Source organism: Anolis carolinensis, chromosome 6 (assembly GCF_035594765.1).
Source record: "Anolis carolinensis isolate JA03-04 chromosome 6, rAnoCar3.1.pri, whole genome shotgun sequence".
NCBI classification, from domain to species: Eukaryota; Metazoa; Chordata; class Lepidosauria; order Squamata; family Dactyloidae; genus Anolis; species Anolis carolinensis.
The window spans coordinates 11612249-11638279 of record NC_085846.1 but is presented as its reverse complement, the minus strand read 5'-3'; the positions used below and the strand labels follow the sequence as shown (position 1 = coordinate 11638279).

Sequence of the window (26031 nt, the reverse complement as noted above, 5' to 3'; positions counted from 1 at the left end):
TTGAGTCCTTTTCTTAGTTATGACATTTTATGCTATATTTTAAGCTGCAGTTTGATTACCTTTTGTTTTCTTAAATAGTTGACTAGTTTCACTTTTTGCTTTGTTTTTGTTTTTTACATGCCCAGGTAGCCACATAAATCCGATTACTGTAGTAAATATGGTGACATGCAAAAAAAGAAAGCTTACAATCTATGATGGTGTAGTTTTGACAAACTTAATATCTTCCTTCTCTTGTCAAGGAAAGCTCTTCTAGGCGAGTCATGAGGAATGGCACCACAGTGACAGAATTCATCTTAATGGGGATTTCTGATCTGCCTGCTGTCCGCTTCTCTCTCTTTGCTGTTTTCCTACTCATCTACCTGGCCACCCTGCTGGGAAATGGCACCATCCTTCTTGCCATAGGAGCAGACTCACACTTGCACAATCCCATGTACTTTTTCCTCAGCAATCTTTCCTTGCTAGACATCTTCTGCCCCACCGCAACAGTGCCCAAAATGCTGGAGAACCTCTTAACGGAAAATAGAAATATTTCCTTTGCTGGCTGCATGCTCCAACTCTACTTCTTGGTAGCCTTGGCAGGGACAGAGGGCTTCCTCTTGGCCGCCATGGCCTATGACCGTTATGTGGCCATCTGCAACCCCCTGAGATACATGATTATCATGAACAAGAAGCTCTGTCTTCAGATGGCTGCTGGTACGTGGATCACAGGGTTTCTGATCTCCTTGCTACACACAATGATGACGTCCACACTTCCTTACTGTAATTCCAACATAGTTAATCAATACTATTGTGACATTCCACCTGTCCTAGTCTTATCATGTGCTTCCACTAATGTGGCTGAGATGGTCGTCCTTATCATTGGTGGCATTTTTGGTCCGGGAGCTTTTCTGGTGATCCTGATCTCTTATGTTTACATCATCTCCACCATCCTCAGAATCCGGTCTGTGGAGGGGAAATATAAGGTTTTTTCCACATGTGCCTCTCACCTCATGGTGGTGTGCCTCTTCTATGGGACCACTATCTTCACTTACGTAAGGCCTTCTTCCAGCCACCATCCAGACCAGGACAGGATGGTGAGCATGCTGTATGGGGTGATCACCCCCATGATGAACCCTTTCATCTATAGCCTTAGAAACAAAGAGGTAAAAGAGGCCCTGAAGCATATGATGATTTATAAGCGGCATTAACTCTAGAAGAATTATAAAATAGAACTGGAATGAACATTACTGGATATCTTTTGGAAAGCATATATGGCACAAGTATTTTGACGTGCATGTTTTATTTTGAACTTAGCTATTGGAGTGTTTACTGAATGTTTGGATCAACACATATTTATCATTTAAAGTTTTATCTCATTTTCCTGCTAACTGTTGTATTAGCCATACATGAAAAAATAACTAAATGTGTTGTGAATGAGTCTTCTGAGGTTGTGAGTGATAATGGAGGGATCAGGAGAGGAAGGAAGAACCCTCGCGGGGAGGGCTCGCTGGAAGATTTATACAGGAAAAGAATCAGGGAGATTGATCAGGAGTCTTCTGAGGAAGATTCATGTGGGGACTTGGGAGGGGATCTTGAGCTGGAAATGGATGCTGAAGAACCAGTGGTGTTGAAGGAAGTTGGCATAGATTGGGCACGGGCTCCGGAGGATCTTGGGGAGGAATCTGGGTCCATGGATGCTGTAAATGCTGGAGAGACTTGGGTATCTTCAGAAGCAGATCCCACATTGTCTGCCTGGAGGAATGAGGGTCGTTCCACAGGTGTGGATAGAGTTGGATGTGGGCAGGTTGATCTTGACTCTGATGAGGAGTTTGGGATGCCTGATCCAAGGGCGTTGGCTGTTTGGAGCTCAGATTCTGATGAGGAGTTTGGGACACCTGATCCAAGGGCGTTAGAGGTTTGGACGCCCAAGGAAACCTAAATAAATTGGGGATGTTGGGTCACTATGCTTTGCGTGTGGCAAGGTGTTGTTGGGTGCCATTGGGTTTCCTGTACGTGATTCTGAAGACTGGCTTGGGACTTTGCAACAGATGTAAGTTTAATCCGGGTTATTCTGCAACGGAGGGCTGGAATTGTGTGGGTTTCCCTGGACTGCACTGTTATTACTATTTTGCATTAGCTGCTGTTTGCCTCCGTTGTCTTTGCTCTTTGTGCCATTCCATGACGTGGACCTTCTTGTGACGACTTCACCCCTTGGACCTTGGACTGGAACTCAACTCGGCTTCTCCTTTTGCTCCCAAACTTGGCTTGGTGTCGTTCCTGTCTTTGTGGCTGTCTACTGTTGCTGACTACTGGTTTTGTTTCCGACCCTGACGCATTCTCCTTATCCCGACTTTGGACCGGCTTGACTACATTTCAGCGTTCTGCTCCTTTAACTCCTGGCTCGGCGTTTGTCTCTGCAGCGGTTTGCCTCAAACTCTTCAGCGTCTTCCAGTTTTGCTTGTTTTTCCGCTCACAGCAAAGAGCTTTCTAGCCCGGTTTGGGTTCTTGTTTCAGTTTGGAATCGCTGTTGTACTTCTGGGTTTTGGGAAAGTTTTTGGGGCTTCATAACCATTTGCCTTTGTTTGTTTTGCCATTTTAAGCCCGTTTTGAGCTTTTGGGTTGAGTTCAAGTATTCTATGTTAAATTCGGATTATATCTCTAGTTAATCCAGATTATATGCCAATTAATGCTTTTGGTGTTTTTCCTGCTTTGACTGCCTAATAACACTGAAGATTAAGTGTTTCAAGTCTTTGTTAATTTACTGAACTATTTTTGGACTATTACTTTAATAAACTATATTTTGGCTCTCAGTTGACGTATGACCTTTGACAAAATGTCTGATTGAAAACTAGTGTACCCCTACTTGGTTGTACTTCACTTGATGTGTTGAAACTGTAGTGTATTATATAGCATTTTTATTTATAGGAATTACTTATCTCTTGGCAAAATGTGGAGTGTACATGTATCCACTTCCCTAAATGAATAATGTGATAGTATGGATAGAATAATCCATGCTTGAATTATTAAGGATCAACGGACACAATAACAGCAGTAAGTACAACTACAGAAAAAGATGCAAAAGCTGGATTTGGCACAGCACAAATGGTTGAATAAAAGAAAATTTATTGGTCAAGCAGGAGATATTCCTTTGTGGATTGCCTTGGAGGCTCTGATGGATTGAAAGGGAAAACACAGCCTACATAAATGTACATATACACAAATACTTTTGCAGGATAGATATGAAGCTGTCTCAGAAAGGAGAAGATGTAGGGGTTCCAAAATATTCATAGTTGTCATAACCCTCAGACTTGCTTCCCAGTGTACATATCTTGGCCAATAATATTATTAAACCCAGACCAGAAAAAAATTACAACACAGAGGCTAAACTCTTTTATATCATCACTAGCTGTGCCCGGCCACGCGTTGCTGTGGCATTGTCTGGTGGTGTTGGTGAGAACTTGTTGAGGTAGTGGTGGTATTGAATGTCTGTGGTATGGTTGTCTTTATGTATGCATTTTGTTGTTTGTGTACTGTGAAAGTGGTGAAGGTAGAGCGGGTCTATGTCCCTGTGTAGTATTGTATAGTATTTATATGTTGTCCATGTGTTGTGAACGCTTGGATTGTGTCCTGCTGCATAGTAGAAAGGGTTGGGCTGGATGGCCCTTAGGGGTCTCTCCAAACTCTTGGATTCTATGCTATTATTATTATTATTATTATTATTATTATTATTATTATTATTATTATTATTATATTCATCATCATTATTATGTAGAGGCTGGATAGCCATCTGTCAGAAGTGCTTGGATTGTGTCCTCCTGCATGGTAGAAGGAAGTTGAGCTGGATGATCCTTAGGGGTCACTCCAAACCTTAGGATTGTATGATGATGTTGATGTTATTCTTCTTATTATTAATATTAGTATTAGTATTGAGAGGCTGGGTGGCCATCTGTTGGGAGTGCTTGGATTGTGTCCTGCATGGCAGAATTGGGTTGGACTGGATGGCCTTTAGGGGTGTCTCCTAACTGTCTGATTCTATGATTCGATTTGTATTATTACTGTGCAGATCTTGGATGGCCATCTGTCAGGAGTGCTTGGTTTGTGTCGTCCTGCATGGTGGAAGGAAGTTGAACTGGATGATCCTTAGGGGTGTCTCCTAACCTTATGATTGTATGATGTTGTTATTATTATTATTATTATTATTATTACAGTAGAGTCTCAATTATCCAACATAAACGGGCCGGCAGAATGTTGGATAAGTGAATATGTTGGATAATAAGGAGAGATTAAGAAAAAGCCTATTAAACATCAAAATAGGTTATGATTTTACAAATTAAGCACCAAAACATCATGTTAGACAACAAATTTGACAGAAAAAGTAGTTCCTTACATATTAATGTACACATTAATTACTGTATTTACAAATTTAGCACCAACATATCATGATATATTGAAAACATTGACTACAAAAATGCGTTGGATAATCCAGAACGTTGGATAAGTGAGTGTTGGATAAGTGAGACTCTACTGTATTATTATTGAGAGGCTGGGTGGCCATCTGTTGGGCGTGCTTGGATTGTGTCCTCCCTGGCAGAATTGGGTTGGACTGGATTACCACAGTAATTATTTCATATTACAGTAGAGTCTCACTTATCCAACATTTGCTTATCCAGTGTTCTGGATTATCCAAGAAAGTCTTCCTTTTAGTAGTCAATGTTTTTGTAGTCAATGTTTTAAATTCATTGTGATATTTTGGTGCTAAATTTGTAAATACAGTAATTACAACATAGCATTACTGCGCATGGAAGTACTTTTTCTGTCAAATTTGTTGTATAACATGATGTTTGGTGCTTAATTTGTATAATCATTACCTAATTTGATGTTTAATTGGCTTTTCCTGAATCCCTTCTTATTATCCAACTTATCCAACATTCTGCCGACCTGTTTATGTTGGATAAGTGAGACTCTACTGTATATTGATAATCTTATATTATCTGCTTAGAACTGGATTATATGAGGCCCCTTCTACACAGCTGTATAAAATGCACACTGAAGTGAATTATTTGGCAGTGTGGACTCAAGATAATCCAGTTCAAAGCAGATAATATAAGATTATAAATGGGTAATATAGCTGTGTGGAAGGGCCTTAAGTCTACACTGCCATATAATCCAGTGAAAATCAGATAATCTGTATTTTATAGGCAGTAGGGAAGCCTAACTGTGCCTGTCCCCTGGGCTGAGTAGGTTGCTAGGAGACCAAGTGAGCAGAATTCTAACTGGCAGCAATTGGATAAAAAACAATTATTCCTTTCCCTGTAATTAGGACTTTATTTTTTTTTCTTTTTGTTGTATGAACGTAGAGGCATGGATGAGGGGTTGTGTTGCCAAGTTTAGTGTTTCTCGGATGTGTAGTTTTGTTGTTTTGTCCTAGGCCGAATTTTAAAAAATCTTTTTATATATATAGATAAGACCAATTAGGATTTATGCCCCATAGATATTTATCAGATGTAGATAATGACTTACAGAATGGGGGCTATTGAATGACCATTACTGTTAAGAAAATCTGATTTAGGAATGAATGAGTTGGGCTTCTCAGTCTGAGTTGGTGTTTTAAGAGTGAGAGTGAAATGTTTATTTTAAATGTCTTCAATTATTATTTTTTATGTTCAGCTTCAATTAATAAAATATTACTTAATAGAAGCCAAACATAACAATAGTCAAAGACATTTAAAACAAACCTTTCACTCCTATCATGTACCATATACTTTTGGCTGCTGGGAACACTATGTTCACTTGGCCTGTTGTATCTGTGGGCTCACACCCCGCAGGTCCAACTCACTAAAACTTCAAATGTACACAATATTGCACATTTAAATCTGTGGAGGGGAACATGTCACTGGTGACGTCTTCCTCCAAGGTGGTGGTGACTTTCCTGAAAATTTGAGATGAGGGTTACAAATCCCTAGAAAGTACTGGAGATGGTGGTGTTGGGTGTAAAAGTATTTTCAAGCATTTCATCTTTTATTTCTGAGTTCCTAAGCTATTCTAAAGAAGTAATTCTGGAGGGTTAAATCTTTTGAATCCACTTTGTGTCTATTTCAGTGGCCTTTATTAAATTGCTGTAACTGCTTGAAACTGGCTGCCCTACCATGAGAATATTGGATTGTTTACAAATATCTGTGCTATGACGGTCCCAAAGACTCTGTTCTCTTAACCTTGCTATTTATATTGAACAACTTTTACTCATTCTTTCTGTTCACCTAAAACTGGAAGCTCTATAAATCAATGACGCTTTCAAATAAAGTTTATTGGTCTTGACCATTGTTGTGAATAGGCTGGACTAAAAACAGCTTTGTGTTCTTCATGGTTCCTTTTGCAAAGGGATATCAATGTACCGAATATGCAGATGATATGATCTTATTTCTTTCTGACTCCAAAATAGTATAGTTTGGCAATATAGATCAATGTCTCACTAAATAAACAGCAAATTATAAAAGTAAACACTAGCCCCATGCTATTTTTGAATTTAGAATATCACAATGCAACGTTAGTGAAATACTCAACTATTACAAATCAATTTTCTCGTTTATGAAGAACATGGATACTATGTCCATCATCATTTTATTTATAAATCTGTTTACACCAAAGGATAGAATATCAAACATATACAATCAGAGACAAAGACAATAAAATATAACACTATGAACATATATAAAACTCCCAAAATCCCACTCTAATGACTTCAGGTGCAAGTTGATTACTTTATGCAGTAAATCAAAGTGGAAGACCTTCAACTCCTTGTGAAAATGGATTAAATCCTCTTCTAGATATCCAAAGAAAGACTATTCCATAGGTACAGAGCCAGATCTTAAAAATCTTTGACAGACTAGTGTGTGAATCCTAGATGGTTCATACTATGCTATCTAAGTTGGCAGGTATTGGGGGAGATTAGAGTGCCAAGTCATAAAAAAAGATCAAAAATTTTAAAGGGGTCCATAGTTTTTTTTTTTTTTTTTTTTTTTTGGCTAAGATGGCGGAGAGGTAGCAGGAACTATACAGCAGCTCGGTAAGAGAAAACATAATCCAAGTTAATCCTCCCATCTGAGTCCACCCTTGCTAGCTAGAGCTCTTGTTTGGTCATCCAGGGTCTTGGAGGAGGCCTTGGGGGCTAATTCGCGTGGCTCAGCAGGAAGAAAGGGGAAAGAGACGATCGGGAGAGAAGAGGTAGAGGGCTACTGCAGCCGCCATTACAACAGGGCTGGAACGCTCTCCCTCATTCTGCCTCTCTATACTAAACAACTGCTGCTGCTGTTGCTGCTGTTTGGAACTGACTTTTCTGTCACTAGGGCCACTGCTGGTCTCTAACCTCTCCATCGCTAACGACCAGCTTGGGAGGAGGGTTTACACTGCTCCCGCTGCTTTGAATTCTTCGGAGCCGATCATTGCTCTGCAGCTGGCCGCTGTGTTGCCTAACACTGCCTACCTGTTTGACTCGTGACAGCGAGCTTTCTTCCCGAGGCGGCTCTCCATCTGGGACTGGGACTGGCTGTTTCCGAAGCCATTAACACCCAATTATCAGTGCTAGCTGCTTCAAAGGCTCAAAGGCTGCAGAGACTTCTACTTCTGCTGCTGCTGTTGTTAGAGACCTCCCCCCCTGGAGGCATTCTTGTTATTGCAGCTGCTATTCACCATCCGCTGGGGTTTCCTGCATTGCCTATCCTCCTAAAGGACACAGGAAGCAGCGCTGTGGAGTGTACCATCTTGCTCCTTGGGACTTGCCTGGGCTTGGCCGACCTCTCCATCTGCCCCTGCCCTGTTGGAATCAACAGCTAGGGCCAGTGCCGCGTGACGAAGGGTTTTCCTGTACCTGACACCATCAAGCCTTTTCTTTTTCTTTTTTCTTTCTTTCTTTTTTATTTTATTTTATTTTTTTTTTTTTTTTTTTTTTAATTAGAGAGTTTAATTTTACTGGTTGAGACTGAATCAATGAGGAAGTTCTAGATAGGAATAGCTTGGATCATTTCTTCAGTGCTGCAGCCTGCCATCTATTTTATTTTATTTCTTTTTATTTTATTATTATTATTATTATTATTAATTTTTTTCCCCCTCTTTTTCTTTTGAGTGTGTATATGTGTGTGTGTGTATTATAGATAGGAGTGAGAAAGTTTTTATCTAATTTCAGGGAGACTCTGATAGGAAGCAGGTTTGAGAACCTGGTACTTAGGTCATAGGAAGTGATCACATAGGATTCGAGAGTTCTTGAGTTTTATTGATTGGTAAATTGATGGTCCCAGAATGTGAATGAAGGTATGTGTATGTTGGACGAGATACTGTTGAGCTGAAAGAGATAGTAGAAACGAGGGGTAATTTTGAAAGATTAGAGAGGTATATTATAGGAAGGTTTTTGAAAGGTAATAGGAATGAGTTGGCAGGAAACATCGAGGGAAAACGAACTCTTTTTCCTATGTGATCTACTGGGAAAATCGTTCAGTACTGTTTTACAACAGTTGGAGACACTGAACAAGAAAATTGACCATCTTTTCAAAGGAATTTCCCTAATGGTGAAGAATCCTTCTCCTATAGACATTATACAAACTGTACCAACCAGCTTTATTAATATTAATGAGGAATTAAATGCTCTGGAAAGCCAGGGAAGAAAAAAGCTAGAGGAGCAGAAGGAAGGCAATAGGTCAGGCTTGGAAGGGGCCAGGGATGGGGTGGAGTCTTTATCTGGGGAAGAGAGTCAGAGTCAGGGGAGGGACGGCCGGAAGGAAACTAATAGAGTCTCTCAGAGGACAAACAACACGCTGTCCCCAGAACTGTTTGGACACTCCCTGGACACTTACTGCAATTCCCAACATCTGTTGCGAACTAATAAGGTGGCAGTGGAAGTGCAAGACTCACTATTGAACAGAGGAAGATGGACATCTAAGCGAGCGGTCCGGACGTCTCTCTCACAAATTCTATCTTTAAGCTGGTCGAAAGTGAAGATCAAGACTATCGACTGGCTTCGTAGAGACTATCAGTCCTGGAACCGCTCCATTTGTCTTCTCATTGGATTGGAAGACAGAACACTGATGGAGGAATTGTTTTTGTATAGGCCCAAACTTCAACAGTGGGGCATTACTCTCAGGAGGGTACTAGTAGACCCATTGATTCGCCCCCTGGACATCAGGCGGAATCTTGGTAGACAAGACCCCCCAGGTTTAGGCCATGTCTATGTTACCTCTCAGTCCCGTTCTCAGACATCATTAGTGCCTAGCCCCCTTCCCACGCTAGATGATGATCTGTTAGATGACTCCTTTCCTCCTACACCAGCGGAGATAGGCCCCTCCTTTAAACAACCAAGTATTGCTGGTGATTTTCTATCTCAGGACAGCTGACTATCCCCTTCAATGGGCAACCTCAATCAGTCATCTCTCCAGGGGGGAGAGGGTTTCCACGGGCAGGGTCTCATTGAGGTGGTTTGGGGGAGAAGGAAGAACGGTCACTTTCGACCCAGGGAGAAGCGCAACAGAGTTTTTGCGACCCTGGAGAGGAATAGGTGTGGTAGTCTTCAGGACAGACCTCCCAGCCTTAAGGTCCTGCTTTTGAACGCCAGATCCGTCAACGGTAAAACAGCTGTTATCCAGGATTTGATCCTGGATGAGGGGGCGGATCTGGCATGCATCACCGAGACGTGGTTGGACGAGCAGGGTGGTGTGAATCTCACTCAGCTGTGCCCACCAGGTTTCGGGGTGCATCAGCAGGCCAGGGCTGGGGGGCGGGGAGGAGGAGTCGCGGTGATTGCTCGGCAGTCCATCGCCCTGATCAGATGCGCCGTTCCGCAGTCTTCGAGGTTTGAGTGTGTCTTCCTGAAGGTGGGAGCCCGAGACAGCTTGGGGATTCTGCTGGTGTACCGTCCACCCCGCGACCCAGCAGTCTCTCTGTCCGAGCTAGCAGAAGTGGTCTCCAATTCGGCCCTGGTCTCCCAACAACTCATAGTTTTGGGGGACTTTAATATTCATGCCGAGACCTCTTTGACAGGTGCAGCTCAGGATTTCATGGTTGCCATGACGACCATGGGGCTGACTCAAGTTATATCTGGGCCCACACATCAGGCGGGACACACGCTGGACCTCGTCTTCATTGTGGACGGTGGGACAGTCAGAGTGGAAGAGCAAAATATTCTTCCATTGTCATGGTCTGACCATCATCTGATCTGTTTGAGTTTCGCCATGTCTTCTAACCTCCGCAGGGGTGGTGGACCCATTAAGATGGTCCGCCCCAGGAGGCTGATGGATCCGGATGGACTCCTGAGGTCTCTTGGGGATCTTCCTGTTCTGGAGACTGGCGATCCTGTCGATGTCCTGGCTGATCGCTATAATAGTGAGCTGACAAGGGCACTTGACACGATCGCTCCCGAACGTCCTCTTTCGCTGCGTAGAGTCATGTCGACTCCTTGGTTCACTGAGGAGCTGGCTGTGATGAAGCGTGCGAGGAGGGGACTAGAGTGCATCTGGAGGAAATCTCGGGATGTGTCTGACCAAGCACGGGCTAAAGCCGCTATTAAGGCTTACTCCGTGGCTCTGCGAGCAGCCAGGAAAGCTTTCACGACTGCCCGCATAGCGTCTGCGGCCAACAGGCCATCGGAGTTGTTCCGAGTTGTTGGGGAGCTCCTGCGGCCTCCTGAGACCCAGGGGCTTCCTGATGACTTGGCAACTAGGTGCAGCGATTTTGCGCACCACTTTGCAGGCAAAGTTGCTCAGATACGCCATGAGTTGGACTCCAGCTTAATTGTAGTTCCAGCGGAGGTAACCGAGGCACCTGTCTGTCCGATTTTGTGGGATTCTTTCCGGCTTGTTCTTCCGGATGACGTGGAGGGGATTCTTGGGTCTGTGAGGGCGACCACTTGTGCTCTGGATCCTTGTCCCTCTTGGCTGGTTAAGCAGGCCAAAGAGGGGTTGTTGGATTGGTTTGTGGCTATAATAAATGCCTCCCTGGGTCAGGGGTCATTTCCATCTTGTTTTAAGCAAGCGGTGGTAAAACCGTTACTAAAAAAGACCTCGCTAGACCCATCTGTATGTAACAACTACAGACCAATTTCCAACCTCCCGTTTTTGGGCAAGGTTCTGGAGCGGGTGGTGGCCACGCAGCTCCAGGAGTTCCTCGATGACACTGATTTTCTGGACCGCTCGCAGTCTGGCTTCAGGCCTGGGCACAGCACTGAGACGGCTTTGGTCGCCTTGGTGGATGACCTCCGCAGGGAACTGGACAGGGGGAGTGTGACCCTGCTGGTTCTCCTGGACATCTCTGCGGCTTTCGATACCATCGACCATGGTATCCTTCTGGGGAGGCTCTCCGGGATGGGACTCGGTGGCACTGTTTTGCAGTGGCTCCAGTCCTTCCTGGAGGGCCGTTCCCAGATGGTGAAGCTGGGGGACACCTGCTCGGACCCCTGGCCTTTGACCTGTGGGGTCCCGCAAGGGTCTATTTTATCCCCCATGCTTTTTAACATCTACATGAAACCGCTGGGAGAGGTCATCCGGAGTTTTGGAGGGTGTTGCCATCTCTACGCAGATGACACACAAATCCACTACTCGTTCCCACCTGACTCCAAGGAAGCCCCTCGGGTGCTGAACCAGTGCCTGGCCGCTGTGGCGGACTGGATGAGGAGGAACAAGCTGAGGATCAATCCTGACAAGACAGAGGCCCTCCTGGTCAGTTGCTCGTCGGATCGGGGTATTGGGTGGCAACCTGTGCTGGACGGGGTTGCACTCCCCCTGAAATCACAGGTCCGCAGTTTGGGGGTCCTCCTGGATTCAGCGCTGACGCTTGAAGCGCAGGTGTCGGCGGTGGCCGGGAGGGCTTTTGCACAACTCAAACTTGTGCGCCAACTGCGACCATACCTCGTGAAGTCTGACTTGACCACGGTGGTGCATGCATTAGTTACCTCTAGACTGGACTACTGTAATGCGCTCTACGTGGGGCTTCCCTTGAAGACGGCCCAGAAGTTACAGCTGGTCCAACGTTCGGCAGCCAGACTAATAACGGGGGCGAGTTACAGGGAGAGATCTACTCCCCTGTTTAAGGAGCTCCACTGGCTGCCGTTCATCTTCCGGTCCCAATTCAAGGTGCAGACCATCATTTATAAAGCCCTAAACGGTTTGGGACCCGCCTACCTTCGTGACCGTATCTCCTATCATAAACCTGCCCGACCTCTCCGATCATCGGGGGAGGCCCTCCTGTCGCCACTACCTATATCTCAGGCTCGCCTTGTAGGAACAAGGGAGAGGGCCTTCTCTGCGGTGGCCCCTCGCTTGTGGAACTCGCTGCCCATTGAAATCAGGCAAGCCCCCACCCTTTTAGCCTTCAGGAAAGATTTAAAAACATGGCTCTTCCGGTGTGCTTTCGGAGAGTAAATGTTCTATGCTACTCCCCCCCGATATTTATCCTCTAGACTGGTTCACTATCTGATGTCCCGTCCCTCGAGGTTTTATTCTGATCCCTTTCTCACCCAGAGTTTTAATTTTTAATCTAGTTTTTAAATGTAGTATTCATGCGGCCCGCTCGTGTTATATTGCTGTTTTGATCTTATGTTGTACTGTTTATTTTATGTAATGTATTATTTAATTGTATTATGTTATGGTTTATTGTATTGTCTTGGGCATGGCCCCATGTAAGCCGCCCCGAGTCCCCGTTGGGGAGATGGTGGCGGGGTATAAATAAAGTTTTATTATTATTATATTATTATAGTTAAATGAAAGAATCGATGGACAGACAGGGAGAAATATGTGAATATTTGTGGAGTTTTGAAGTGACCCTGACAGCAGTATTCTGAATTAAGACAAGAAGAAAGAGAACAAGGAGGCATATGTTGCCATTAGGTTGTTAAAATTATATAGGTCTCAAGTGTGAAGAAGCAAAAGGACTGCCTTGTAGACCAAGAACCTATGGATCCTAGATGCAAAAAAGATGGAAATTACATTATTTTGCTGTTGTCATAATAAAGGGGTACAGGAACAAATGGTCATCCAGCAAAAAGGTTCCTTCATGTCTATGCAAACCTGAAAACACAGCTACAAGATCAGTGGTTCCCAACCTTTTTTTGACTTGGGACCACTTGACCAGGGACCACTTTGACCAGGGACCACTCACCAACATTAATACCAAAAGGGTTACGTATCAGTTTTTGGTCAACTTTAGATTCAGTTTGGTTATCTAGGGTGCTAATTCAGAAAATTACATTGGATAGACCACATAAGTTCTAGTTTCCAATACAGAACATATGCCATCCAGTAGTCGCCATCTGCTCGCCCACAGAAAACCATATTTAATAATCTAGAACTAATGTAGTCTATCCAATGCAATTTTCTGAATCAGCACCCCAAATAACCCCAGGAACAGGCCTCAAAAGGAAGACACCAAGATTTTTTTTTAACGCAATGGTGTAGTAACAGTTAGGTCGCGGACCATATTTTAGTTCTTGCAGACCACTGGTGGTCAGTAGACCATAGGTGGGAACTACTGCACTAGATGGTAGAGCTGAATAGTCTGATATCTGTTTTGACCCATATTCAGTTTGAGATAGTGGCTGTTCACCTTCAAAGCGATGCTTGACATATAGTTTATCCACAGACTTCCAGACAGAAGCATAAGTTAGTTAAAATCAGCAGAGGAACTGTTAAAGAAAAAGGATTTAAACTTGGACAAAACATTTCCTATTATTCCCAGTGATGCCAGTCACAACCTCTTCTCTTTCATCTCATTACTCTTTCTGTTTTGTCTCCTGTTTTTCACACTTTACTCTTTCAACTCCAAGCAGCCCAACAAAGCCAAGTGGATTTACAGTCCCCTCACTATTCCACACTATATTCAGTAAAGGATAAAGAATCTTACCTTGTTCTTACACTTTAATGTTGCCATTCTGCTGTCCTACTGTTTGGTTAACCATAGCAAAAAACCTGAATGCTATCATATTTGATTTTGCCTGTTTGATTGCCATTTATATAATGAAATTTATCAATGTACTGTAGCCTCTGGTGGTGCAGTGGATTAAACTGCTGAGCTGCTGAAGTTGCTGACTGAAAGGCCGGCAGTTCAAATCCAGGGAGCAGGGTGAGCTCCCACTGTTAGCCCCGGCTTCTACCAACCTAGCAGTTTGAAAACATACAAATGTGAGTAGATCAATAGGTACCGCTCCGGCGGGAAGGCAGTGCAGCTCGATGCAATCATGCCGTCCACATGGCTTTGGAGGTGTCTACGGAAAATGCTGGCTCTTCAGCTTAGAAATGGTGATGAGCACCAATGCCCAGAGTCAGACACAACTAGACTTAATGTTAAGAGGAAACCTATACCTGTCATATATAATTGAATATGGATTAGTTTAATGGGTAACAAAATATGTGATAGTGGTTTGACATAACAGGTGATGATTTCCGATTATCTGCAGAAGACAGTTTTCTGCAACATTGATTTTTTAAATGCTACTTTTATCTCTTTATTTCTCAATGTGTAAATGATTGGGTTAAATGTTGGCGTGACTACTGTGTAGAGGAGGGACAGGATCCTATCGCTGCCCAAGGAGTGGGCTGATTTGGGTCGGATGTAGGTGAAGGTGGCAGTTCCAAAGAAAAGAGAAACCACAATGAGGTGGGAAGCACAAGTAGAGAAGGTTTTGTACCTGTTCTTAGCCACAGGCATCATGAGGATGGTGGAGATGATGAGGCTGTAGGACAAGATGATGAGCAGAAAGGGTACAAGGATGAAGAACACTGTTACAGCAACAACTACCATCTCATTAATGATGGTGTTGGTCGTAGCCAGTTTCAAGACAGGCAGAATATCACAGAAAAAATGGCTTATTCTATTAGGTCCACAAAAGGGAAGAGTAAATATTGGAACACACTGTCCAAAAGCTACCAAAATACCAATGGCCCATGAGATGGCAGCCAGCTGAGCACATTCCCGGGGAGTCATGATGCATGGGTATTGCAGAGGTTTGCATATGGCAACATAGCGGTCGTATGCCATCACACAGAGAAGGCAACACTCTGTGATGCCAAAAAGAACAAAGAAATACATCTGAGTTCCACAACCTGCAAAGGAGATGGTTTGTTTCTCTGACCACAAGTGTGTTAGGGTCTTGGGGATGATGCATGAAGTGTAGCCAATTTCCAGCATGGACAGGTGCTGGAGGAAGAAGTACATTGGTGTGTGAAGCATGGGCTCGGTGATGGTGAGGATCAAAATCAGACTGTTCCCAGCGAGTGTCACCAGGTAGAAAATTAGTACAAGACCAAACAAAAGCTTCTGTGTGGTCTGGAAATTGGAGAAGCCTAAAAGGATGATCTCAGTCAAGCAAGTCTGGTTGAACTCTCTCATGGCGTCATTGGGATGGAGACACCATAAGACCTTTAAAGAAAGAAATGAGCACAGAGTTAACTGAAGTGTCTTAGGTTTATCAGATTATTTTGATCCTTATCATATCAAGTCTAATAATTATTAACCCTTCTAAATTCAATTGTCCCAACTCCTTGGAAATTGTACTGAAATTGCAGTTTTAATGTAGGTGAGACAATCACATAGAGTACAACATAGACAACTGGTAACTTGAAAGCACAGGTACACATAACACAAAATCAATTTGCAGTATTAATACATCAGAATTTCTGTCCTCAGGTGTAAGCATAGATTTACATAGTGAGTGACAAATCATCTTTATCATTTTTTGTATTCCTTTCCAAGATAATATTTCTATATGACCACTTTTTAAAAACAGCTGCACATAAATTTGTACATATTTTTACAGTTTTCATTCCCAAATGTATATTTTTCTGCTAGCAGTTTCCACTAATATATCCTCTTTGGTACTTTATGTTTCTGTAATGTCTGCATTCATGTCTTCCCATCACAAAATTTAAAAAAAATCTGTAAAAAAGATCACATAGACATTTTATCCTGCCTTTTTATACATGCCTGCTTGAATGAACCAACCAACCAATTGTAGTTATAGTCAATCTTACTTTTTGGATAGTTTCCTGACAGTTGTCAAATGGATGCCTAGTGCCTAACATTCATTAAATAGTCCAAATGTCCAGGGTGGGAGAAAGAACCCTTGTCTGTTTGAAGCAAGTGTCAGTGTTGCAATTAGCAAGCTTGAATAGCATTGAGTATATATACACACACTCCACTTGCTTAATTTTCAACAGACATCTGCACAAACCTCTGAGGATGCTTACCACAGATGCAGGTGAAACGTCAGGAAAGAATGCTACTGGAACACAGCCATACAGCCAGAAAACCTCACAGCAACCCAGTGATTACAGTCATGAAAGCCTTTGACAACACATAAGCTATGCTATCAGAGCTTCACTGCCAGATGGTAGCTAAAACCTATGAACTATGAACATGTTAACCATACTGACAGCCATTATATAATAAAATAGTTATCCAGAGTTGAGTTCTGCTTTGGTATTAATTCATTATAAAGCATTGTGTTGTCAAAGGCTTTCATTGCCAGAATCACTGGGTCGCTGTGAGTTTTCGGGTCTGTATGGCAATGTTCCAGAAGCATCCTTCAAAAATGAAACTTATATAATTAGTTGTTTATGTATGTAGTGCTAGATAAGAATTAATGAGGCAGATTCTTCTTCTTAGTACCTGTTAGCTTTCAAACAATTTCATATTTCAACTCAACTTTTGATGAGGGCCTAAGGGGCCAGTTTGCTGCAGCCATTATGGAATACAATAAACTACAATTAACCTCCATAGAAATGATATAAAAAGTTTCAAAAAACTTCCTTGAAACCTTAATTCAGAGGTCCCCAAACTTTTTAAGCCGAGGGCCGGTCCACAATCCTTCAGACTGTTGAGGGGCCAGATTATCATTTGAAAAAAAAATACAAACAAATTCCGATGCACACTGCACATGTCTTATTTGTAGTGCAAAAACAACAACAACAACAAGAACAACAACAATGAAAGAACAATACAATATTTAAAAATAAAAACAATTTTAACCAACATACATTTATCAGGATTTCAATGGGAAGTGTGGTCCTGCTTCTGGCCAATGAGATAGTCATGTTAATTAGGGTTGTTGTTGTTGTTGTTGTTGTTGTGTGCCTTCAAGTCATTTCAGACTTTGGGCGAGCCTAAGTCTAAAATTTATTTATTTATTTATTATTTACTGCATTTATTTTCTACATTTGTATCAATCCTTGTCACCCCAAAGGGGACTCAGAGTGGCTTACAAATTATATGCACATACAATATATTATATTATTAGCATAGCACAATATTAGCATTATATATTATTATATTGAACTATACCACTATGCCGTAATATTATTAGTAATATTATATGTAATATAGAATATAAAATTAATATTATTATATGGTATTATTATTCGTGTTATATTGTATTACATTATAATATTACTAGCTGTGCCCGGCCACGCGTTGCTGTGGCAAAGTGGTGGTGGTATCGGTTAAAACTTGTGGAATTTTTATTTGACGTTATTTGTATTTTTTTAAATCAATTTTATTGTCACTTATCTTTTTTATTTATTATATTTTATTATTTTGTTGTATTATTTTTAGTCATTTTTTATAGTATTTTATTGTATTAATTATTTTAGTGTTTTTTATAATTTCTTATGGTATTATTTGTATTTATTTTTTATCATTATTTTATTAACACTGGGCTGAGTGGGTTGCTAGGAGACCAAGTGGGTGGAGCTTAGCCTTGTAACTGGCAGCAATTGGATAAAAACTATTATTCCTCTCCCTCTAATTAGGATTTTATTTTTCTTTTCTTTTTGTTGTATCAACCTAGAGGCATGGATGAGGGGTTGTGATGTCAATTTTCGAGGTTGGGGGGTGTCTACTTTTGTTGTTTTGTCCGCTGCCGTGATGCCATCACTCTTTTATATATATAGATTATCAATATTATATGTATATACAATATATTATATTATAAAACTGAGGGCGGGGGGCAGGTAAATGAGCTCGGAGGGCCGCATCCGGCCCCCGGGCCTTAGTTTGGGGACCCCTGCCTTAATTGGTTCCTCTGGAACTCCACAGATTTCTTTGGACAAGAGAGCTTCAAATCACAGATTAACACTGGACAAAAAGATATAGATTCTGCATAGGCTGACAATCTTAGAAAATAATTTAAATATATGTATTTAAGACCAATGGTCACTTGATGGCAGCAACGGACAAAAAAGGAAATTCTATTGGGTGAAAAATAATCATAGTGGATGGAATATACCCAAAGATAGTAAAATGTTCTTTACCACCAGAATCAAGCAACTTCATTATATTGGCTGGAATCCTGTATCCCCATCTACATTTCGTAATTTTATGCTACAGAAGTGTTATTATTGAATTGTGAATATGCATATTAGGACATCAGTGAGATGCCTTCTCTCCTTTTCCTTGGTTGCATGGACATCTTTGCTTATGTCCATGAGCTCTCTGGAGCTCTCCTACTGCCTTCGCCAAAAATTCTGAGCATTTCCTGACCTCATAATGTGGAAGTTTTATTACTGGTTTTATATTGAGTTATGAACTGGAAGTCCCGGGATGTCACCTGGATATCCAGGACTAACTTCTGGTTGAACTCAGTGTTTTAAGCCATTGTAGACGCAGAACTTCCTATTTCCTTTTCTGATGGAAACTGGAAGGTATGGATTTTCAGGACTGATCTTTGAGAGCAAGTTACCAGAGTTGAGAGCAGCCTATCAGAGTTAAGCTTGAAAGAAGGACATATAAGAAACTGCACATGAATTCAAAAACTTGCAGGCACACATTCTAATAAACATGATGCTTGCTTTATTGATACAGATTTACAAAGTGTTGTCTAATCCTTCTTAGACCATTGACCAAACACATGACTTTCAGAGAAGGTATTGCAGGACCAAAACTGATGAATGTTTTACTACCATCACCAATAGCACCATCACCAACAACAAAAACTTAATTTATATCTTTGTAATCTAGAGTTAATTCCCCCATAGCTGCTTTGTATCCAGAAAGACTGAATAAATGTCCGCCACAGTCTACTTTAACAGCCAACGATTGGATCAAGCAAACTCAACTGAGGTGCAAGGAGGTTGATATATCCAAACTCTTCCTGCCAGTGAGTGAAATTGCAACAATCCAAAAGAGGACAAGTCCTTGTCACAGCCTGCCTAGATAGCAGGAGATGGCTGGAAATATCATCCTCTTCACACACCAATTATAAGTTGAATGGACATACTTCATTCAATCTTACCAATGGTTCTTAAGATGAGCCAAGGAGGAGGATGGGTCCAGGAGAGGCAGTCATAACTAGTCTATATTGCAGGCATGGGCAAACTTCAGCCCTCCAAGTGTTTTGGACTTCAAATCCCACAATTCCTAACAGGCAGTAGGTAGGTTGTTTGGAATTGTGGGAGTTGAAATTCAAAACATGAGGAGGGCTGAAGTTTGCCCATGCCTGCTGTATTGGCAACCATCACCCAATCATGGCATGTTTCTGTTTGCTTAAAGAATGTGGTTGCAATGATGTAGCAGCAGGTTATGTGATTAAGTCCTAAGCAGATAAAGTCCAATGTTCTCACCACTACCTTACATTTATTCGCAGTGTGTATTTATGTGTAAGCTTCTTCAGTTCGTCTTTAACTTCTTTATTTCTTAGGGAATATATGAGTGGATTGAGCAGAGGTGTCACAACTGAATAAAGAATAGCAATCACCTTGTCTTCTTCTTGAGAGTAGACTGAGGTGGGCCTGATATATGTATAGATTATGGTGGAAAAGTAAAAGCTGACCACCAGGAGGTGTGAAGAACAAGTGGAGAAGGCTTTCCTTTTCCCTTCAGAGGATCGAATTCTAAATATGGCTGACAGAATAAATGAGTATGAGGCTAATGTCAGCATGCAGCTGCCCATGGAGAAGACTGCATCGGATATGTAAGCCATGGTCTCGTTGAGGCTGACATCTGAGCAAGAGAGGGACAGCAGTGGACGCAGGTCACAAAAGAAATGGTTGATGATATTGGAGCCACAGAAGGAGAGCCGCAGAATAAGTCCCACATGAACTGCAGAATTAACAGACCCAGCCATCCACACCCCGGCTACCACCCCAATGTGCACTTCCTTCCTCATGATGACTGTGTACTGCAAAGGATGGCAGATGGCAGCATAGCGATCAAAGGCCATAAATGAGAGGAGCAAGAGTTCTGTCCCCAGAGCCCAGAGTAAAAGGTAGACCTGTGCCATGCAGCCCCAAAAGGAGATGGTCTTCCTGTGGACCAACGTAGTGTGCAACATGTTGGGAATAGTCACTGAGATACACAACATATTTGCTAGGGACAAATTGACGAGCAGGAAATACATTGGGGTATGGAGCTTGCTGCAATTTCCTATAGTAAAGATGAAGAGAAAGTTAACCACCAAAGCAGCTGTGTAAATCAAAGTGAATCCTCCGAAGATGACCATCTGATGTTCAGGAGAGCTGGATAAGCCTACCAAGAGAAACTCAGGAATGGCTGTCTGGTTCTTTTGCATTTCCATATGTTCTGAATTTAGGCTGGATTCACTCCAGTTCTCCTCAAGAGACCTGTATATTGTCAAGACTAGCATGAACAAGAAGACTATGATTATTAACAGACATAGCAGGTATTTCATAGCAATGTAAAGTCAGAGTTCTATCTACTCTAAGGCTCACCAGTCCAAAGAGAACACTATGTATACATATCAGTCTATAATTTGACCTCATGTATGAGCTGAGGCAGGTTTTGGGGGCAAAATTATGGATTTTGATATCATCCATGGATAAGTTAAGGGTCATACTGCAGAGGGAGAAAGCACCAATGCCATTGTGAGGACCCAGCCATCCCTGGTCGCTGCCATTTCCACACACTGACATTCAAAAAGGCCAGAAATGGCACCATGGTGGAGGGTTGGGGGTGAGTGTCAACATTTCATTTAAGTTACCTCAAGGTGGTCTAAGCTCTTGCCTTTTGACATCCTACTCAGCAAAGGGCTGGGTCCTTTTGATAAAAATGAAGATATAGTAAATACTTTGACCCATGGATAAGTCATCTCAGGTTTGTGAGTTGAGTGTACACAGAGTATGTCCTTGAAACCGTGTACGGTATGTTTGTAGATATGTGTGCACTGTGGAGTAAGCACAATGTGAGTAGGGGCCTCATCAAATTAAGGACAAGAAGCCAGGGACAGTGGGGGAAACCATGGGGCAGCGTAAGGTTTTGACTCCTTACCGTTGGTGGTTGTGAGATTCCTTCTATAATGTTTCCCTGCAGTCCCCAGCTTTCTCCCGCTTCCTCCCCAGTTTCTTTTTGGCTCTGCTGGCATGCTTCTGGCATGGAGCTCAACAGAGCTCTGCCGGAAGTAGCCCTGCATAGTTTGATGGGCTCTGGTACTCTGTGCCGGCAGTTTGACAGTATGCCAGCAGCACCAAGAAGCACAGAGAATATGCTTCTAGACTTCAGCAATTTGGTTTAGAGAAGTCAAGGTATTTCTTTCATCCTTTCTACAAGTTCTTACAACAGAGCAAAACATCAATATCAAAATCCATATTTCTCACAACCAGAGTTATGGAGGTGGAGGAACCAAACCCCACTAGAGTAGAGTCTCACTTATCCAACACTCACTTATCCAACGTTCTGGATTATCCAATGCATTTTTATAGTCAATGTTTTCAATGCATTGTGATATTTTGGTGCTAAATTTGTAAATACAGTAATTACTACATAGCATTACTGCCTATTGAACTACTTTTTCTGTCAAATTTGTTGTATAACATGATGTTTTGGTGCTTAATTTGTAAAATCATAACCTATTTTGATGTTTAATAGGCTTTTTCTTAATTTCTCCTTATTATCCAACATATTCGCTTATCCAACACTCTGCCAGCCTGTTTATGTTGGATAAGTGAGACTCTACCGTATTTCACAACTGCAAGTCAGAAGTGCTGTGTACTAGCTCTTGCACTACCAAGCCACGAAGAATGAATGTTGATTATGGCCATATGTTGGGTACAACATTACCTTTCTACAAGTTCTCACAACAGAGCAAAACATCAGAACTAAAATCCATATTTCTCACAACTAGAGTTATGGAGGTGGGGGAACCAAACCCCACTATTTCACATCTGTAAGTTGGAAGTGCTGTAGCTCTTGGATTACCAAGCCACAATGAGTGAGTGCTGATTATGGCCATATGTTGAGCACAACTTTACCCTTTTTTATCTATAAGACATAGTACGACATTTGTGAGAGACTTATATACCCCTTTTTCTTATTGTGACAATAATAAGCAAGTCATCAAATAAAGTTGATTTCTCTAGCTACATATATACATTGCAACACATCCTCAGGTGGAAAAAATGTTACATCAAATGCTGGGTATTAACCATGATCTTAAAAATCCACATTCAAAAGGGCTCTGTACCTGAGCATCAGATGCTATGATCTGGCAGGAGTGCAAGGAACTTGCCTGATATACTGTTTGTCAGCTTCCCGAAAACATCTGGATAGTTACTGTTAGAAATTAGAAGCTGTATTAGATAGATCTTTAGACTGATCCAGCAGAGCATTTATTAACATTTTTGAATGCATCCATCTTTCTTCAATAGAATCAACTTGATCACATAAAAGTTTAAGGCAGTCAGCTTTTGGAAAGCAATTTAAAAAGCTGTGTTATTATGTTATAATGTAGCAGTCTCCTCCAGTCTTTGCTGTTATCACACAACTTTCATTCTGCTTGTTACATACCATGAAGATTTGTGCCCCAGAAAGTGCAGGGAAACAATATTGATCCGTAGCTGACTCTCAGCTTCATTCCAAGTTGGCAACAAATTTGGAAGAAGTTCAGTAGACTGAGTCATCTTCTATGCCTCTTTCCTTTTTTTATGTCAGAAAATATATTGCAATTTCATTTGTATTGATGAAGCACATAAGAAAAAAAAACCCTCCCTTATTTTGAAGACAAATTAATGCTCAGATCAACTTGTTGATTCGCCTGGAAGCAGTAGACGCTGAAATGGTTCTATCTACTTGAAAGCACGAAGCAGAAGATTCCAGTTGTAGTGATAAGGACACTCTAAACTCGTCACCAAGAATGGATCAAGTGGAGAAATCCACAGCACATTTAAATAACGAGTGACTCATTCAATACACTCTTGGTGCCCCAGAGAGAAAGAGCTTGGTGGTGCACAAAGTAGCAAAAGCCAACCAGTATGGCGAACTTGGATCATAACTGTTGATTGCCTAGTGGCCTCAGAGCCCAATACAGATAGTGTGGGGTTATGGTGTATGGTATTAAATTGTGTAATTTATTATTCTCATCTAGAAGAGTCCTATTTGCAAGAGAATATTCAAGCTGAAGCCTGTATGTCTCAGCAGTTATTTGTCACATTTGACACTTATGGAGCCCTGTGGCTGCATTGTATACATTGCTTGTCAGCTTCCTGAAAGCACCTTGATAGTCACTGTTGGAAATTTAAAGAACGTGTTAGATAGATACAAACCCACAAAATAGCATGGATTGAGCTGCTCTCACAATTGATGCGGTCTCCTTCCCCTTACCCAAAGATTGTCCCTTCCAATTTTTTCTCTGATCTCCTTAGCCAAGTAATATTGTATGGCCTTTCTGGCCTATACCAGTAGCTCTTTTCACTACTTTGTTTATGATCTGACCAAAGGGTATTGCTAGCAAAAGTGGGCTGTCTCCTGGGACAAGGCTGGACTACTGTTTGACTTAGCTGAAGGCAACTTCAGATGCCTATGAGCGAAAGTAGGAAATATATGGGATCCCCCTCATTCATTTTCATCTCACTGGCCCTGGGCCAGGAACTTACAAATTCTGAAAGTGATACTAATTCTGCTCGAGGCTTTCCCCTGGTATTGCTTTCTGTTCTGTTCATCTGACCAGAAGCAGATTGTCCTCAATAGCAAGACAAAACAAACTCATTTCCTTTTGTTGTTCTGATACTTGAAAACTTCAACAAAAAAGACATTTTTATAATGTCAGAAGTGACTTGAGGCAATTGGCCATCTACAAAGACATTGCCCATGAGACACCTGGATGTGTTATCATCCAGCTGGGAGGCTTCTCTCATGTCCCTGCAAGCTAGAGCTGACAGATGGGAGCTCACCCCATCTTGCAGATTCAAACTGGCAACCTTCAGGTCAGCAACCCAACCTTGAGGTCAGCAGTTCAGCCGACACAAGGGTTTAACCCATAGTGCCATCAGAGCTTATTATCAAAAAAAAAAAAATTGGGGGGGGGGGTACAATTTCTCAGCAACATGTAACCAACATGCACTATGATTCCTTAATACTTTCTGTAACTTTTCCAACTCCTTCGACTATAGTTGGCAACATACTTGTTTAGTTTAGTTGGGACTGTCAAACTTCAGAAATGGTGATCTTACTGGTCTGCAATTATCCAAATTAGTATAATTACATTTGGGTGTCTGTGGAATAGCTCGCCAAAGATAGCTTCCAGAATCAACAACCGTGATAGACCAATTATCTTGGCTACATGCTCTCGATAAAGGTCTGTTTGAAGTGGGCAGGCAATCTGTTTTGTGGTGCTTGGACATTGTTTAGTGCCAGTGCTACACGTCGAATTTTTTGGATTGGGAAAATCTATTGTCTGAGTAGAGGTACTTTTGTGCATTTTGATACTACATGAAATCACAATGTAGTGTCTGGGAAACATTTCAGTAAAAATGCAAGTGAACAGCTGGGACTGGGTGCCACATGCAAAAGCACTCAGAAAGGTTTGGTTGCTTCTTCTCTTTCATTTTCCTGGCACTTGGAGCAAGAGTTTGGGCTCCATATGTGATTGGCGGCTAGAGGTAAAACAAAATGTCCCTAATTCTGGGGAAGATATTATTATTGGGGAATTTATGTCCATGTTGTTGTCCAAAAGGACTATAGACAACTTAAAGGAAGGAGGGAATTCTCATTATGAAGCATGGTAAGCAATTTATAAAAACAAGTAAAGGGCAGAATGGGGCTTTGCATTTGTGTGGTTTAATTCAAGCTATTGTCTCATTTCAATTATTGTAGTGTAGACTCAGACTAACGGTTTTAGATATAATAACAAGATGCTGGTGAATGAAACTTTTAGTGATGAGAAGCATATCTGCATGAGATACTTATTGTTGATGTAGAACTCCAAAGAGGGTTTTTACAGCATGCTGGAAAACAAGCTTTGCAAGGGATCAAATACCAGATTAAGTTGTAAGTTATGATGCGTAAAAGAGCATCTAGTCAAAGGCAGTTAAGATCAACTGATATATAAGCTTTCCCATTGATAGGACTTAGTGGTTTAATTCTACAAAGTCAAACCATTTGAACAAACCAAATAATCTAGTCAGTACTCAGATGATAGCAAGCAAATATCAAACAATATCTATTGAAAACCCATCAAAAAGGAAATGTAACATAGTTTAGAATCAAGTGTTGTGTTGAGAAGGTAGATTAAAATGTATCAATATGTTGTGGTGAGAGCCCCCGATAGCACAGCGGGTTAAACCACTGAGCTGCTGAACTTCTTGACCGAAAGGATAATGGTTCGAATCTGGGGAACAGAGTGAGCTCCCGCTATTAGCCCCAGCTTCTGCCAACCTAGCAGTTTGAAAACATGCAAATGTGAGTAGATCAATAGGTATCGCTTCTGCAGGAAGCTAACGGCACTCCATGCAGTCATGCTGGCCACATGATCTTGGAGGTGTCTATGGACAATGCTGGCTCTTTGGCTTAGAAATGGAAATGAGCACCAACCCCTAGAGTCAGACACGACTAGACTTAATGTCAGGGGAAACCTTTACCTTTATGTTGTGCTGGGGATTCATGACTCCAAAGTGTTCAAAATGGCTAAATCAAAGTGACAGTTCCTGATTATGTCCTTGAAATGATGGTTTGAAAGATATACCAGAAACATTTTAACCTACATTTTTTTTTCATAACCACATCCCTGGATCCAGAATTCTTTAATTCTGTGTGTATTCAGTGTGCAGTTGCTTCAACCTCTGACAGATACATTCAGGC

At 41.7% G+C, this 26031-nt stretch overlaps 3 protein-coding genes across 3 annotated transcripts; 1 reads left to right on the top strand and 2 right to left on the bottom strand.

Moving 5' to 3' along the window:
• Positions 1 to 260: 260 nt before the first annotated feature.
• On the top strand, positions 261 to 1519 carry LOC100555675 (olfactory receptor 5V1). Its single transcript, XM_008115476.3, has one exon. It carries the CDS (start codon positions 261 to 263, stop codon positions 1185 to 1187), a length of 927 nt encoding a protein of 308 aa, XP_008113683.2. The 3' UTR covers positions 1188 to 1519.
• A 12795-nt stretch (positions 1520 to 14314) lies between these two features.
• LOC100553453 (olfactory receptor 10C1) lies at positions 14315 to 15581 on the bottom strand. Its single transcript, XM_003223884.4, has one exon. It carries the CDS (start codon positions 15337 to 15339, stop codon positions 14398 to 14400), a length of 942 nt encoding a protein of 313 aa, XP_003223932.1. The 5' UTR covers positions 15340 to 15581; the 3' UTR covers positions 14315 to 14397.
• Positions 15582 to 19567: 3986 nt separating this feature from the next.
• LOC100553257 (olfactory receptor 13G1) lies at positions 19568 to 20803 on the bottom strand. The gene has a single exon (XM_003223883.4). The coding sequence runs from the start codon at positions 20630 to 20632 to the stop codon at positions 19568 to 19570; it is 1065 nt and encodes a 354-aa protein (XP_003223931.2). The 5' UTR covers positions 20633 to 20803.
• Positions 20804 to 26031: the final 5228 nt, after the last annotated feature.

Coding starts and splice junctions, on each gene's coding strand:
- LOC100553453 (XM_003223884.4), bottom strand. CDS start 15,339: ATGAGAGAGTTCAACCAGACTTGCTTGACTGAGATCATCCTTTTAGGC.
- LOC100555675 (XM_008115476.3), top strand. CDS start 261: ATGAGGAATGGCACCACAGTGACAGAATTCATCTTAATGGGGATTTCT.
- LOC100553257 (XM_003223883.4), bottom strand. CDS start 20,632: ATGAAATACCTGCTATGTCTGTTAATAATCATAGTCTTCTTGTTCATG.